The 16368-nt window shown below is 38.0% G+C and overlaps 1 protein-coding gene across 1 annotated transcript in view; it reads right to left on the bottom strand.

Annotated features, from left to right (window-relative positions):
• LOC101875294 (dynein heavy chain 5, axonemal-like) overlaps window positions 1-16368 on the bottom strand; it is a 158839-nt gene that overhangs the window by 28772 nt on the left and 113699 nt on the right. The window contains exons 65-71 of the mRNA XM_034061888.1: window positions 14168-14338; window positions 13414-13792; window positions 12082-12353; window positions 10038-10202; window positions 5285-5552; window positions 2864-2985; window positions 1310-1657 (exon numbers count right to left, since the gene is read on the bottom strand). Coding sequence (XP_033917779.1) covers window positions 1310-1657; window positions 2864-2985; window positions 5285-5552; window positions 10038-10202; window positions 12082-12353; window positions 13414-13792; window positions 14168-14338 — 1725 coding nt within the window. The remainder of the gene's footprint in view (window positions 1-1309; window positions 1658-2863; window positions 2986-5284; window positions 5553-10037; window positions 10203-12081; window positions 12354-13413; window positions 13793-14167; window positions 14339-16368) is intronic.

The raw sequence follows: 16368 nt of genomic DNA, 5'->3' as shown, positions 1-16368 counted from the left end.
TTTGCAAGAGGACTTTCTCCAGCATCTCCCCAGTGACTGAGGTGAGGCTGACCAGCCTGTAGACCTCCAGATCTTCCTTCTTCCCTTCTTGAAGGCTGCAGTGATATTTCCATTCTTCAGGAACCTCTTACAATCATCATGACCATTTAAAGGTAACCAGGAGTGGCCTGACAATGGCATTAGCCAGCTCCCTCAGCACTCATGGGTAACACCCATCAAGTACTGTGAACTTGCATATGTTCAGTTTATTTAAATGCTCCCTAACCTGGTCCTCTTCCACCAGGAGTAAGTTCCTTGTTCTAGACTCTTTATCTTGGGGGCCTTGATTCCTGGAGGCCGGTTTTAATGGTAAATATCAAGGCAAAGAAGGCATCAAGCCTTTTCAACTAGTTCTCCTGCCCCATGCAGCAATGGACCCATATTTTCCTAAGTCATCTTTTTACAGTTTACATGCTTGTAAAATCCTTTCTTACTGCCCTTCTAATTCCTCAACAAATTCAACTCCACTTTGGCCTTGGCTTTCCTAAACCTCTGCAAGATTGGACAGTAGCTCTTTATGTACTCTTGCTGGGGTACTTGCCCCTGCTTCTACATCTTGTACCTTCTTTTTTATATCTGAATTCAGCTGGGAGCTACTTGTTCTCCCATTTGGGCCTCTTACTGCCTTTAATTTTCTACTTGTTGGGATGGATCTTCCTTAAACCTGGAGGAGGTAATCCCTGAATATACACCGGTTCTCCTGACCCCGCTTCTCTCGAGGGCCATATCCCATAGGATTCTGTCAAACCTGGAAGAAACCTCTGCTGAGGTTCAAGTCCACTTTCCTGAAATCCAGGGCTGTGGTCCTAATTTTACGCTACTCCTTCTTCATAGGATCCTGAACTCCACCAATGATCACTGCAGTCAGTAATTTCACATTCCTGGCCAGTTCTTCCTTGCTTATAAGTATCAGGTCCAGCCAACTGCCTAATTTTTGTTGACTTCTCAGTTACCTGTGCCAGGAAGTTGTCATTAATGTACTGAAGAAATCTCCTAGATTGCTTGAACCCTGCTGTATCATATCACCCTTCCAGCAGAAAACTAGGGCCTTTAAAGTCTTCCATGAGGACCAGGGCCTGTGAATGTGAGACTTCTTTGAATTCTTTAAAGAAGACCTCACCTACTTCTTCCTAGTCAGCAGATCTACATTAGATACCCACCATACTGGTCTGCCTGCTAATCTTGACCTATAAATTCATGACACTGGAAAATATACCTGGTCAAAATCTTTATCTAACAAAACCCCCTTTAATATATTGAAATATTTCACCTCAGGTGTATCAGTCACTGGCAATTGTTCTATGTACTGGAGATAGTCTTCAACCGTTTTCCCTTTTGGAATAACATAACCTTTGTAGAAACAAAAATTTTCTGTAAACATATGCTCTCCAAACCACACTCTTGCATATGTATTCAGCAGTGCTTTGTCGAGGTCATCAGTTACACGGCCACCATACTGCACTTCTCCAAGCATATAGCGAACACAGCTCCAGTTCACCCCATGCTTAATATCCATGTCATCCAAATGATTCTGAACAAATTGCACGCTGGCTGCGAAGTCTGCCTGATTAAACTCATAAGGAATATTCCAGCCCAATGGACCAAACTTTCGTCTTTCCTGTAAAACAGATAAAGGTGAAAGGCTGCTTGATAGTAATTGTCAAGAAAACATTAAGTGAGGAATAATAAATGAAATATGCTAAAAATGCAGTAGGCCAGCTGAGACTGTATTTTACCAACCTCAAAAAAAAAAGATTCTTCTCTTAAAATACACAAGGCCAAATGTTTGATTAATTATCTAGTAGTTAAATATCTCTTCATTCGTCATCATCAGTGGAGACATACGAACAAACAATAGGAATATTAACATTTTCACAAAGAAAAATTTTAAGTCCAGCCAATATGTGAGTATGGAACTATAGTTTTTTAATTCAAAAAATGAAGCTACTGTTTTAGAAAAGGATGTCCAAATTCATTCAGTGATGACCATTGTCTGTGGTCCTCCTATGGAATAGTCATATTCATACCACTGATGTCTCTGCATGGTGCATATGTGAGTAGAAAAAACAGCTTCTGAACCACTTACAGATGCAGCTGGCAGCATGTGGTTGTTAGGGTAATATCTGGTATTTAAACATTCTTCATCTCCACCAAGAAAGAAGTGATGTGCCAAAGACAAGCATAACACAGGCTTCCAGTGGACCACGGTGTATCAGTGCATGGATGCCACAGGGATAAATTAACTAGGCACCAAATATAAACTAAGTATATTGAAAAATCTATCAATACAATGTTCAAAAGTTGTGCCTAATCCATAAATCACTATTTTTAATGGAAATCCTGAAAGGCAAGACCCAAAATCATCTTTCAGTTTCATTTCTTCCAACAAGTTTCAGCATACGAAGGAACTATATTCACACTCTTAGCCCTTCTCATGGTGAAAGCAACAGTTTTAAGACTATGGTTTTCCAACCCAAGCTGTAAATTTCTTTAATGAGCCTTTATGACTTAAAATAGTAGTAAAAACACAGTTAGTTGAAAGGCAGATCACACAGCCATGTCCACAAACTTTAACAAAACAGTACACTAATTGTTGACTGTTTTTTCCTCTGTAATACCATCCCTGTTAGAGGTATAAGATCAACATGAGCATAGTTCTAATACAGCTGTAGCAATAGAGGTGTGTTGTTTTCTTTCTAATTTTATTTGCATTAATTTTACCAACACAGGATTTCCATTTAAACATGTTTTTCATTTAATAACATGGTGCATTAATAAATGACACATGGCTTTATGACAGAAGTAAAGAAATGTATTTTTAAACCTGAACAGTTGTGTGAAGAAATGCTACAGCATATAGCAATGGTTTCCACTGTGGCATGTTGCTCACTTCTAGGTGATCCTGAGTAACAGCTGAGTATGTTCGTTTTAAGCCAGCTTTCACACCTAGAAAGTAAGTGTAAAAATGTAATGTATGAGAAAAAATATATGGAACCCATAAACTCAACTTCTCTTAAGCAGATTTCTCTATTTCAATTTAGAGTATCATCTTATTTATAGCTTCAAATAATCTCTTTGAATCAATTATCTGTTCACCTGGTCAGAGCAGGCAAAGTTCAGTTACATTTTGTTTCAGATAGATGACACACCAAATGAAGTTCATGAGTCTGGAAGGAATTACAGTTACATAATCATATTCCAAATGCAACCAATAACAACTAAAATATAAACATATCTATTCAACAACTATATGGCAATCAAAGACATCTAACGTCATATGAAACATAGGACTGAATATTCAAGAATCTCTGTTTCAAAGTTTAAATATAAAATGAGATTTTAATTCTAACAAAGACAATTTTGTTTAGATTTCATTCCTATAACAATTTCAAACTGCACCTTCTCAAACTGGCATGCACGCACCAACCTGATTAGATGAGAACCTAAATTCATAGTGGAAATAATAACACTCGTGGACATCTGTTTGAGCACTGACATTTCATAACCCAGGAACAGGTTTAGGCAGACATACTGATACAATCTCAGCTTCCATAGAATATGTAAGTCCCATTATTCCCAGATGTTTTCAGGAAGTGTTACCAAAGCATTGTCTGCCTTTGGCAGACGGCACCAAGCATGCGTGACTGACACCAGGTCCCTCTTAGGATATTTTTCATCTAATCAGCATAACACAACTATAAGAAAACAGATTGTAAGTGCAGCAAAGAGATCGTCCAAGACATCATGCTTCCTACGGCACAATAAAAGCCTCTTTGTTTCTTTCCTACTTCACAAAAATCCTGCAGAAGAACAATATTCAAAAAAACAGCTTTTCAAAATATTATAAGGGCATTGTAAGAGAGTTTCAAAATCTAAACAAAGTAATCAGACAGAAGTGCCTCATCACATTGTGCTACCAAGGTGGCAGGACAGTATCAGAAAATTAAAACTGTTTATATTTCATCCTGACTTAAACTGTTACACTGAGCATATTTCTATTACCAAGTACAAGCTGTAAATTGGCTTTAACATGACATAAAATAACCTCTTGGAGCTATAGGGTGTTATCATTTGAATGATAAGGAGGGGATGACAGTACAATGAAAAGCTGCTGAGTAACTGCTCTTGAAAGTGGAGTATATATACTTCAAACAGGATGTCTTTCACAAGATGAGACATTTTGTAGGCATGATACTAATGTTCAAAGGAAGATGAATACTGAAATAAGAGGTTTAAATGACTGAGGCATTAAATATGACCTTGGGTAAAAATTCTCTGTTCATACTGACTTCAATAACTGAAATCAGTGGCAATACATATATATAAATGAAGGGCAAATTAATGCATTACAATTAATGATAAGGGAGTTAAAGCATCAAAGTGTACGAGTTAAAGTGGGGAAAGGTCCTCAAGGTAGGGGAGATGCAAGAAGGCAAATGCCAGCCAGGGACCTAGGCCAGTAATGTCCAAGGCTGGCAGCTACAAGTAGCTGCATGGCAAGAAACCAACATGACTATGATTCTATGATTCTATGACTTTCTTCCTGACCTTTCTGCACCAGCAGTGATCTCTCCAATAGGAAGGGAAATCAAGATGAAATAAATGCAATACAGAAGGCTGGGAGCATGAGAAAGTGAGTGTGTAAAACAGGTAAGCACCATAAAACCTCTAATCTCATCAGTTCTTATGTAGACCCAGTATTCAGATCCAGTGTGGGTTGTTATCAGCTGTCTTGCCTGTGACTGAGGCTAAGGGGTGATTCATTAACGACTCACAAATACTAGACAGAAAATTACCAAGATGCTGGGGTCAGTCTCCAGTCAGCAGTGCCAGATGACATAAAAAGCAACGGCCACAGCTATATGCTATAGCCTGGGAGGTTGGGGTTGGGTGTTCAGAGTGTCCTTCCTTTCCCTTACCCACTAGAGCACAGGACTGGTCCTCCTCCGCGTCCTTGGGTGGGGTCAACAGGACAGAAAGAAGAGAGTGATGGAGTATACTAAGCTTAAGAAAGCACCATTGACCTGTTGTTCCCCACAGCTTCTACACAAACACCAAAACCACTATCAATTCCTGTTACAAAAACAAATATCCATTTTCTCCCTGAAAGAGTCATGCTTTACACAGAGCAAGACTGGTTTACACAGTGCTGTATTTAGCTAATGAAACAACAGAGAATGGTGATGGGAGGGAAGATGGGTGTGAGAGTAGAGCAAGCCCCTAGACAAAAGGAATGTTTTCCTACCTTGTGGAGGTTCATTCGTAAATTTGATAGAGGACTGTAAAAGATTAATGGGAAACTCTGGGTGAGCCTCTGTAGTGATCCAGGTCCTGAAATGTTCATTCATAGTTACTGTTGTGGTGATGGTGTCCATTAATTCACTAAGAAACTCCAAGCCAAGGTGGCAATTCTGTAGAAGGAGCCATCCTCCATCTTGCATGCACTGATTTAACAGGCGCCTTGCATGGACTTCCTGGCCCTGACCCATTGAAATGGCACGACAGGAAATGTTCTGGAAGGAGAAAAAGAAAGTTTATTTTATGTCTAGCTCTTTAGAATTATGATGGTGATCTGCAAGCTCTAGCTAGTTTTCTAGCTGTTAGTTTTCTGGATTCTGAAGAGACAAAGCCCATAAGTGCAAATACTAGAATTCTGGAAATTTATGGAGTCTTCTCTCCAGAGCCCATGTGATAAGATAGACAGTTGTTCAGAAAAACATAAGATGACACAAGCTCTCACAAGGGGATATGAAAAAGATAAGCTGAAGAGGTTGTGATCAGACCAGACAGAAGAAATGAAGTAATGTGACAGCAGACCCCCCTCTTCTTTATTGCTCTTACTACCGCTGTTCTTGTTAAGTAAGTGGTCCCCTGGCTTAGGCTGGCTGCCTGACTCCTACCAGAATTACCAAACCCAGCTGAGTATATTTTCTATATACATGTTGAGGGCAAGAGAACTGATGAAAAGACTTAGCTTCATGGATGGTTTTGTGACCAAGACCTACAGCTGTGTATTCCTCACGTTGTTAGCAATGAACTGCATAAACCTTCTCAGTCTGGGCCTATATTCAGCTGGCTGAGAGTTACAAAGGTCAATCTTAAGCTTTCCTGCTACTGTGCAAGAAAGAAGGAAGTGGATAAGGCTGTCCTACTTTTGCAGGAAAAAAAAAGGTTAAGTATATGGACACAAGCTGTGCTGGGTCATTTGGTCTTTGGGTCAAAGAATAGCCCCTGACCTTATTTTACTGAACAGTATAAATACAGCTGCTGTATCATTCTAGTGAAAGAGTTAAGGAGAAGAAAATGACAAATATAAGAAAGTGGTTAAATCCTGCTCTCAGGTCACTAAAACCTGGAACTGCAGCTAGAAGAAGCAAAGCTAAATAGCCTGTGAAGTTGGCTATGTGCTGGTGCAGCAAAAACTCTATCTTTTCTAAAATGTATCTGAGTACAGCTAGTACTCCATAAGTCAAAGACTATGACTACCCCTACAGAGTACATAAATATTCAGCTGGTACATTATTCTCTAACAAAGCATCTGCTTATAATTTACTCTTCTCAGCAATGTTAGCTCTCAAATGCACAATCATTAAAGGTTATAGAAACATTAAGACAAGAAAAAAATATTTTTCACTATGGGTTGTCCTCATTTTGCTCCTTATGAAAGAACTCTATCAAAATGTCTGCATACAGAATGTTTCTCTCAGTAGTGAGTCACACTAATATATCTGTGTTATCTTAACCCATTGCTATGAAGATGAAAATGCTATCACTTTAGTCACTACAGTGGCGCTGACAGTTCTGTTGCAGGTTCTGTGCATCATTCCCTGAAAGAAGAAACTATCCCTACAATTAAAAACATATCTGTTTTTAATGAAGTCAAAGTGCTAGGCATAATTAACATAATTTTAATTCAGAAAGTCATATTTTCACTCCTTCAAAGGAAAATAAAAGGGGCAAAAACCCAACTAGTTTTGAGATAAATATCTCTTGGTCTATAGATAAGATTGTATAGCTTAGTAGCCACAGATACTGTTTCCTTTTCTTTTGGAGAAGGCCATCTGAACAACTAAATTTTAGAGTGAAAAATAAATTCTGGTTACATATTTAGATATTCCCAACTGCAGATAATTGATTTATACTGTTAATAAAACACTTAGAGGTACCATCAGTACTGACGATCCATGTTAAGACTATAGGTCCTGTCTGTAAAAGGGAAATCACTGGAAAATAGGCCCAGCATGTCTTTTGGAAGTTTTCTATCACTAAGAAGCAAAATACCCCAACCAACCAACCAACCAAAAAACCAAACCAACGATAAAGGGATATTTTGGAGGTACAGAATTGTACATATACCAAAATAGGATCCTTGGTGCAGCTAATCTGTTAAGGCTAAGGTTTATTCTGGAGAAAAGAGGAGAAAGGCCAGATAAAGACAGGAACTTGGTACAACTTTTTGACAAGCTAGCAAAAATAAACACAAAGCCCTCCCGCAAATGTTTCTGAAAAGTAAATGATTTCTAGGTACATTTTTCAAAAGCTAGAGTACTACTGAAGTACTCCTTCAGTCCCACAATGTTAATATACATTTTTACTTTAAAAGGGTTTTACTTTGAGGTTTGATTTGCAGAATCTGGATGGCTTTTGTAAATTAGAAAGATTTCTCTATACTGTGTGGAAAGATCTTTACTTCAAGATATCAGACAAGAGCTTTACAGTTAAACATTATACTTTACATTTACAGATGAAGTTGAAGTTCAGCTTCAGATTATGACAGCCTTGTTGCCGTTGTCTTGTTCATAAACCATTTATGAATGAATAAGGCAATCCTTTTAGCTCGTTTGCAACCTCACTTTCTATTAATCTATACATGTTTCCTTAAAGCATGAAAACAAATTTAAACTGCCCACTGCAATATACTTTTAGAATGACAGCAAAAACTGCTGTCTTTTAAGAATCCCAATTACAGAGCACCTTCTAATTACCAGTACTTCCCCAGACAGGATAAGGTATTAATTAAGATTTGGAGAATGGGAGAGCATTTTATTCCACTCCTTGCATGAGTGACTCTAAGCGATCAGCTGACTTCAAGGTTAGTGTCCTTACCAATGGGCCAATGGGATAGAAATACTCAACTCCTTGATGAAAGTCAGAGATAAGTTTCAGTTATGGTCTATGAGCTGCTTTCAAAAAGAGCCACTCTCGCTCTTTGTTGATTACAGAAACTAGCTCATACTGTAAAAAGGGTGTCTATCTAGGGGGTCATTTCACATGATACATTATGTTGAAGAATCATCATCACAAACCTGACACTCCATTTGTATTCATACCATTGGCCATGAAAACAGGAATCCAATCACAGCCACCTAATGTGTTTGCTTGGACTTGGAAAGGGACTAAAAATACTGTCCATTTCTAGGCTATAAATATTTTTGCTGTTAATTTAAAATTTTCTATGAAGTCAAAATATCTCTCATATCTTAGGAAAAGACAATAGAATATTTTGTGAATAGGAATAAAATTGTTCTTCCAAGGCATTGCTTCCAAAAAACCTAACTCAACTGACCAATGTCCTTCTCCCTTCCTATGTCTGTATATTGGCTGGTGATCTGGCTGCACAGTTTTTGGTGACAAGCAACACATCAACTTCAGACTTAAGATTCTGAAGTTTAAACACTCAAGTAAGAGTTAGATTATAATTTAATCACTCTTCATCACAGTCAGACAAATAAAATGAGAGTCCTGATTTTCAAAGAGAACAAGCACCTAAACTTTCTAATTTGGAAGCTAGAGATTTGTGGGTGCTCCCTACCTTTTCAAGTAGGTCTTATTCAGTGGATAACAAAATCCTGCAATTCTAAATTAAGATGCATTCTAACAGAGAGGAAAAATCAAGGAGATCTACTGTGAATAACTGCTTCTTCAGAAAATCATACTTGCATCTACATTGTGAATCATAAAACATAACGCACAGAATGCCTTAAAGTGATAATGTGCTGTAAGAAATTTTTAATGACTCTATCAAGTGAACTGATCGAATGGTAGGGTCTCCAAATTAATTTCTCTTGTCAATAAAAAATTATGAATTTTTCCTGTATCTTCCTGTAATTGTCATTACTGTCAGCTCCTACAGTGAATGTGACACAGTGTAAACTATAAGTAATGCTTTGTTCTTATGAAGGCTTGGCTTCTCGAGCAAAGATTTGGGAAGGGCTTTAACCACGCTTACTAAAAGCACGCTGACCAAGGGCATGTGGGATATGCAAATCTGTTTGGAAAATGAAGGGTGTTTAGGCAAACAGGAAGTGTCCAACCAGGACTGTCATCTCCTGATCAGTCTTGAGCTACCCATGAGCTGGTCCACCTGCATGTAAGGTTGGATCTGCAGCTTCCCATGCACCTCGTCACCTACCTTTTCGACCCTCTCCCATCCATAGCGACAAGTGAGAGCAAGCCCTGCCAGCCTGCGCAAGGGAGTTTTTAGGTGAGACACAGTGTGCACAGAACTGGCACCACCCTTTACACCTGAGGTTTAACTGCCAGGCGTAGCGAGCTAGGACGGTGACAGCAAAGTCCGCAGGTCATAGGTTTGGTTAGAGTGTCCTTCTCTTAGCTGGAAGACCATACAAGGTTAGACAACCTGCATCAGCCCGGATTTGAAGATAGGAGTTTTCCTTCTCCTATGAGGAAGGCCTATCTTTGCTAACGAAGATTCAGGAAGAGCTTTGTTCTTATAGCTACGTACTATTACTATCATAGTCTGCTGAATAAAGACAGCTCATTGGAATCAAATAATTCAGAAAAGTAAGAATGTAATATTTACATTTCCTCACTAAATGCATTTCAACTACTAGTCCAAAATTAACATTCAGAGAACACTCGTATGAACATAAATGTAAGAATTCGAACTTATATAAAATATGGAAATGCCATTTCTAGTTCAAAGGACAGTTTTAAGTATCTTTATCAGTTCTAGCATACTCAGTTTAAGATGATACCTTTGATTTTGCAAGACGTTCTATATTTTCTGTGGGGTCAGACCCCACTGATAAAAAGCACGTCAAAGGTGTTCGACAGTCGCTTTCTGTCCACATTGCTTCCATATCAAGAATAAATCCTTCTGCATATTTCCCTCCAAGAGATTCTGCAATGTAATGTCGAGCCTGAAAAAAAAAACAAACAACAAAACCAACACAAGCTACCATCAATATATACTTTTAAATTATTTTATTATTATCATTTAGCATTAATCATTGATGTGGAATTTACCAATACCTACACCGGAAGGCAACAACTTTCTAAACTTTCATTTTCAACTTTGGTGTAACAAAAGTTACAGTCCACAGGAGGCAATCATTGAAATTCTCAGATAGTAAACTTCAAACAAAGAAAAGAAAGAATTCTGCTCACACAACATTCTGTGAACATTGCTGCTAGAGGATGCTAAATGTTTTTTTAAAAAGAACTAAAGAAATTCATGCAGAATAGATCAACTGTCAGCTCCGAGGATAGCTCAGATATTGTCCCTGAATTACTGACTGCTAAAGCTTGGTGGATAGCCAAACAAAAGAGTTTCTGTATACCAGCCCCTTTCTTAGCATCTCTAAGCATGTACTATTGACACTGTCTCTACAGCATAGCAGATTACACAGATCTTTCATCTGACCCAGTTACTGCCTTCCACATACATGTTGAACTTCAAACAAATTCTCCTGTCCAGTGGTTATCCAATTCAAATCTCTTACACTGAATATTTATTTCTACAAAACATAAACACAGCTCAGACTTTATCCTTAAAGGTCAAACCTTCCATATGCTTCTATTGTCCTCTTTTCACAGATATTTTCTAAAAGGACTTCTAAAGCTATCTGGGTGCCTTAAGTGCTTTTTTGACTGACAGGATTTTCCAACTGTGTTAACTACTAGCACAGATTCTGAGGCATGTATTATGAACAGAAACACCCAGGAACAAGGTGGACTGAGAACGATATAAATTCCAGAAAAAATAATCATCCACTATTAAGTTTAATTTCTGTCCTCATGAAGAGAAGCAAAATTTTGTAACACCCAGGGAAAAACATCAGGGAAAGAAGAGGTAGAGAAGATATTAACAAAAAGGATCCCCTCTTTCCTCAAAAATTAAAGTAATTATATTTTTTTAAATCACTGTTCAGAGACATTATTTCTCACAGATTGCTGTGCAAGACAATAAAAGTTTTGATAAATAAGCAGAAGCAGCTCTATTATTTTTGTCTGTTTAAATTGTGTCATATGGAGCTCTCATACTTCTCTCTTACTTGCCACCTAAAGAGAAGAAAAGGGAAACGGATGGAGGGAGGTCTTGTTGAAAAAGAGGTCCATGAAAACATTGTGTCCCTAAATATAACACAGATATTATCACAACATGTAACATGGAAAATTGAGATATGCAGGAAATCAGAAGCACTACTTTCCAGTGTAGCTAAAGACGAAAAGGTGAAAACAGTATACTTATAGGCTCAATACCTTTCTTTGAGATTACTCAGACAGGGAAAATCCAAATATCGCAGACTGTGGAGAAACTGCTAGTCTATTGCAGTTTCTTTTACCATATCTGCTGTGAGACAGTGTTTATTATTTCTTCAGCATGGAGGGTAAGTAAACAAATTATCTGCTATTTTAGTGCATCTATCATGAAACTGAACTGTTCTTTTTCCATTTCTGAGAAAAGAAATAGGGATGTATCTTCTGATTCACCAGAAGAATGCATTTGCTTGATAAGTTTCATGACTTCACTTTAGAAGCACCACACAAAAAGAATGGTATTATTGTAGCTCAAACACAATTTATTTCATATTTGCGATGCCCGAATTCATTGCAATTAAATAAATGAATATTTCTTTTACATATATTTATTATAAGGATTTCAATATCTGGTTTTCAAAATAGATCACTCTACAACAAATACTAAGATAAAAACAAATGCAGAGAACAGAACTTTGGGACTAGCGGTCCTACAGGAGATGCCGCATGGCATAACCATTGTACAAAAGTATATCTTACTTGGGCAACAGTATGATCCGGACACCAGCTACGGACAAGGAGCAGTCTATGGAATTGGTCCAGTAAGCTGTCATACCCATCAGGAGTAACAGCCTTTTCAGGTGCTTCTTCATCAAACCAAGCTTTCCAAGCCTTCTCATTCTTTATAACTTGCTCCAGAAGCTGATTAAAAGGGTATAAGCTAGATAATTGCACAAGATTGAGCCATGTCATGTCAAGAATCCACTTTTTTGGTTTTGGTTCCACAGAATTCAGATCCAAACTGGCACCTCCTGGAAAGTGGAAGAAAACAACCACTGTTAAACAGAAAAATAACAAGTAATAAAAATATTTCTGCAATTTAGGTAGTAGAATTCTTTGTAAACCCAAATATGGAGACCTAGAATTTGCATGTAAGAATCATTTAACAAAGACACTACGAAAGTGGTGTCATCACCTCACAAAGCTGATATCCTAGTATTTTTTGTGCTTCTCTTTCACCACCTGTAGAGTTGAATAGAACTTGACTACCTAAAAGGATACTCAAACCTAATTCTTCAGACCAGTTGTAAAAAGGACCTATGGTCAGTCCAATATCCCTTCATCTAAATGAGAGAATAAGAAAGCAACATGGTGCATTCATCAAGAGCCTCTTAGCTCAACCACCACTCTAGCATCATGCCCATTAGCACCTCCAACACAGCTGAGTTATAGCTGAGTATCAATTTGGTATTTGCAAAGCAAACTAAAATATTTGGGTGACAGGCATGTGATTGTATTTATCTTGGTATCTGATTGTACTTATCATATCTTGGACACAGTGGGGTCTACCCCCATCAAATTTTATAAACTTTACTAAAATTCTTTGCCATTGTGTCTGAGTAGTGACATACATGGTGCCACGAGGCAACACAATATAGCAGTGTTTTACAACATGTAACAGATTTTCTATTTTTTTTATACTGACATTTAAATGTGCTACAGAGTCCCCATGCATTCACATGCCTGCTAACCAGTCATCAAAAGAGATTTTGCTGACTGTCTCCAAGCTCACAGAAGTATGTGACAACTCAGAAAAGAGCTACAGGAGAAACTATAGGGTCTCTTACAAAGCAATGGATGTTATTTTTTGTTTTGCAATGTAATGTTAAATAACCTAATCTAAGCATTATTTTAGTAATGTTGTCTATATTGATCTAGTTTTGGAAAATTTGTTTTGCATCTTGAGCTATATATGTTGTCATTCACCAGTTAAAAACCATTAGATCCGCTAGCTACAACATATTGTTACTGCAAGCACTGCAAAATCTGAATTTAGCAGTTTACAAGCAGAACTTTTTTTAGAGAAATTACCTTTGATCAATGTCTCAAATTCAGAGTATGAAATTTTCTTGGCCTGCAAATCAACCTTCAGTGCCAGAAGCAACGTAAATAGGAATCTGTGATTTTCATACAGCCCTCGAACTGTGTACTTGAAGACTTCATAGGTGAGATGCTCGATTACGTATACTACCCTTTTTGCTGTGATCTGAGATTTCTGAGATCTTTCCACTGACAGGTCAAAAATGCCAAGGAACTGCCGTAAGGATGTTTGGTACATGATATTAACCAAGCTCATTTCCACAATTAGGAAATAAAGGATGCTACCACGACCAGCAACAGGACGATACTCTTCACGTGCAGTATTGATTTTCACCTCTGTCTCCGCTGCTACGCTCAGTTTTTCACTGACCTTAAAATTAATGAAAAAGACCATGAAGATTAAGTCATGTCACTTCTGATTTATACTGCACAATGAAAAAGAAAAGGTCTTGATTAAGGTCACAAAGGTATTTTTAGTCAAGCTTTGCTTCCCTCTATCAGTGTTTCACAAGACATTATGTCTTCATGTGTTCAAACACCAAGTACAATAGGATTTGATTCAAACTTACACCTTCAAAGTATGCCTGGAATATAAAGCAGTATTCAAATAACAGTTTAATGTTACAACACTTTATGAAGAAAAATATTATAATGTCTCTACTATTTATTTGTTAAGAAATCAAGTGTTATACAGTGGCTCTGAATTACAATAACAAAATATATCTGCAATGCATACAAAATTTACCTCTTCTGCTGTTGTTTTAGTGGTTCTTAGGACTTCTATCAAAGACTCATCTTCAACCAAAGAGCCCTCTGTACTGGTTAGACGGAAGAGTAAATTGTCTTCAAGCTCCTGCATTTTCCTCTTGTTAGATGTCACTTCTTCTATCAGTTTGACTCTTTCTGCCTCCAGTTCCTGTATTCAGAAATTTTCCTTAGAATATTTCAGATTAATCCAAAGAAAGATTCTTTATGACAAAACAGAAAATGTGATTTCATGCCTGATAGACTGGAGGCTTTTCTGCTTTTTCTATAAAATACAGAAATACTATAAACTATAGCAATTTCTATGTATACTGTATTTATTGAGGATTTTTTTTTTTACTTTTATGCCTCTATGCAAACACACATGCCATGGGGAATAAAAATGAGTTAAAGACATATAAATGCCTGCAGGGCTATGACCTTGCTGGTGCCATGGAGAAGTGGTGGGGTAGCTCCTTTGAAATGTTAGAATGGAAGAATACAGGCTTTTCAGGAAGGGCAGGCAGGGAAGACAAGAAGGGGGTATTGCCAACTATGTCAGTGACTAGTTAGAGTACATGGAGGTCTGCCTGGGGATGGATGAGGAGCTGACAGGGTGTACAGGGTCAGGATTAAAGGCAGGGAAGGGACAGGTGACATTACAGTGGGGGTCTGCTACAGGCTGCCCAAGCAGGATAACCAAGCAGATGAGGCCCTGTATAGACAGATAGGAACAGACTCATTTCCACAAGCCCTGGTCCTCATGGGAGACTTCAACCATTTCAGTATCTATTGGAGGGGCCATACAGCAGAGCATAAACTATCCATGAGGTTCTTGGAATGTGTTGATGATAGCTTTTGTCTCCAAGTGATAAAAAGAGCCAATGAGGAGATGTACTATGCTGGACCTTGTTATCACCAACAGGGAGGGATTGGTGGAGAATGTGAAGCTCAAGGGCAGCTTTGGAGGCAGTAACCATGAAATGATGGACTTCAATATCTTTAGAATAGTGAGGAGGGCACACTATGCTGGTCGAGGGAGGTGATTCTCCTCCTCTGCTCTAGTCTCATGAGACCCCACTTGCAGTACTGCATTCAGCTCTGGGGCCTCCAACATAAGAAAGACATGGACCTGCTCGAGCAAGTCCAGAGGAGGCCATAAAGATAATCAGAGGGCTGGAGCACTTTTTCTATGAAGACAGGCTGAGAGAACTGGGTTTTTTTCAGGCTGAAGAAAAGAAGGGTCAGGGGAGACCTTATAGCAGCCTTCCAGTACCTAAAGGGGCCTACAAGAAAGCTGGAGAGGGACTTTTTACAAGGGCATGTAGTGACCAGAAAATGGTGAATGGCTTTAAGGTGAAAGAGGGTAACTTTAGATTAGATATAAGGAAAAGCTTCATTTTAGTAAGATGCACAAAACACTAGATCTGTTTCCAATGGGAAGTCATAAGAGCCACATTAAATACTCAAAATTAAATTGGACAAAGGAATGAAAGATACATTGTATTGATGGATTTTACATTGTTAGGAAAGTTGACAGGATGACCTTTTCCATTTCTGATTTCTATGATTTTGTAACTTCACAAGATACACTCCTCTTGTGCTTATAAAATAGGAAATGTCACAATTATTATCTATGTCATATGGAATTTTTATGGTATTTCTACAGGATAGACAATGGCAAGGGAACAATGACACACAAGTCAACACAATGCTAAGTGAAATGAAGCATCCATACTGCTCAGTCCAACACAGCTCAGGGATACTCCTGCTGGCTACCTTTATTTAATCCATCAAGTCAACCTTCCTGTAAGAAAACAGTAGTTAAAACACCAGTCTACCTATACCCAGGGCTTCAGTTTATTTTCATGCTTATCAACATGCAAAGTTACAGAAAAAAAAGATGTACAGAGTAATGCAGTACACAAGAGGCTCTTGTGTATTTCAGAGAAGTGACAATTTACTCTCACAAGCTTACTTGGAAACCTGTTTGTAATATAATCTAGGGCTGTGGAATGTAGCTCTGTGGAAGCTACAAGTAATTACATCCCAAAAGAAGAGAATGACTCAAGCATCAGTTGGTCAGCTTCAAATTTTCTGTGTTTTCACCTCTTTACCATTAACACGGAAAAGATTAAAATCACACAAAAAAAGGAGTAGTTCTACAGAACACTCAAACATGAATTTACGTACATGCTTAAA

This window comes from Melopsittacus undulatus, chromosome 1 (assembly GCF_012275295.1).
Source record: "Melopsittacus undulatus isolate bMelUnd1 chromosome 1, bMelUnd1.mat.Z, whole genome shotgun sequence".
In the NCBI taxonomy this organism is placed as follows: domain Eukaryota; kingdom Metazoa; phylum Chordata; class Aves; order Psittaciformes; family Psittaculidae; genus Melopsittacus; species Melopsittacus undulatus.
This window is presented reverse-complemented; position numbering and strand designations above follow the sequence as displayed.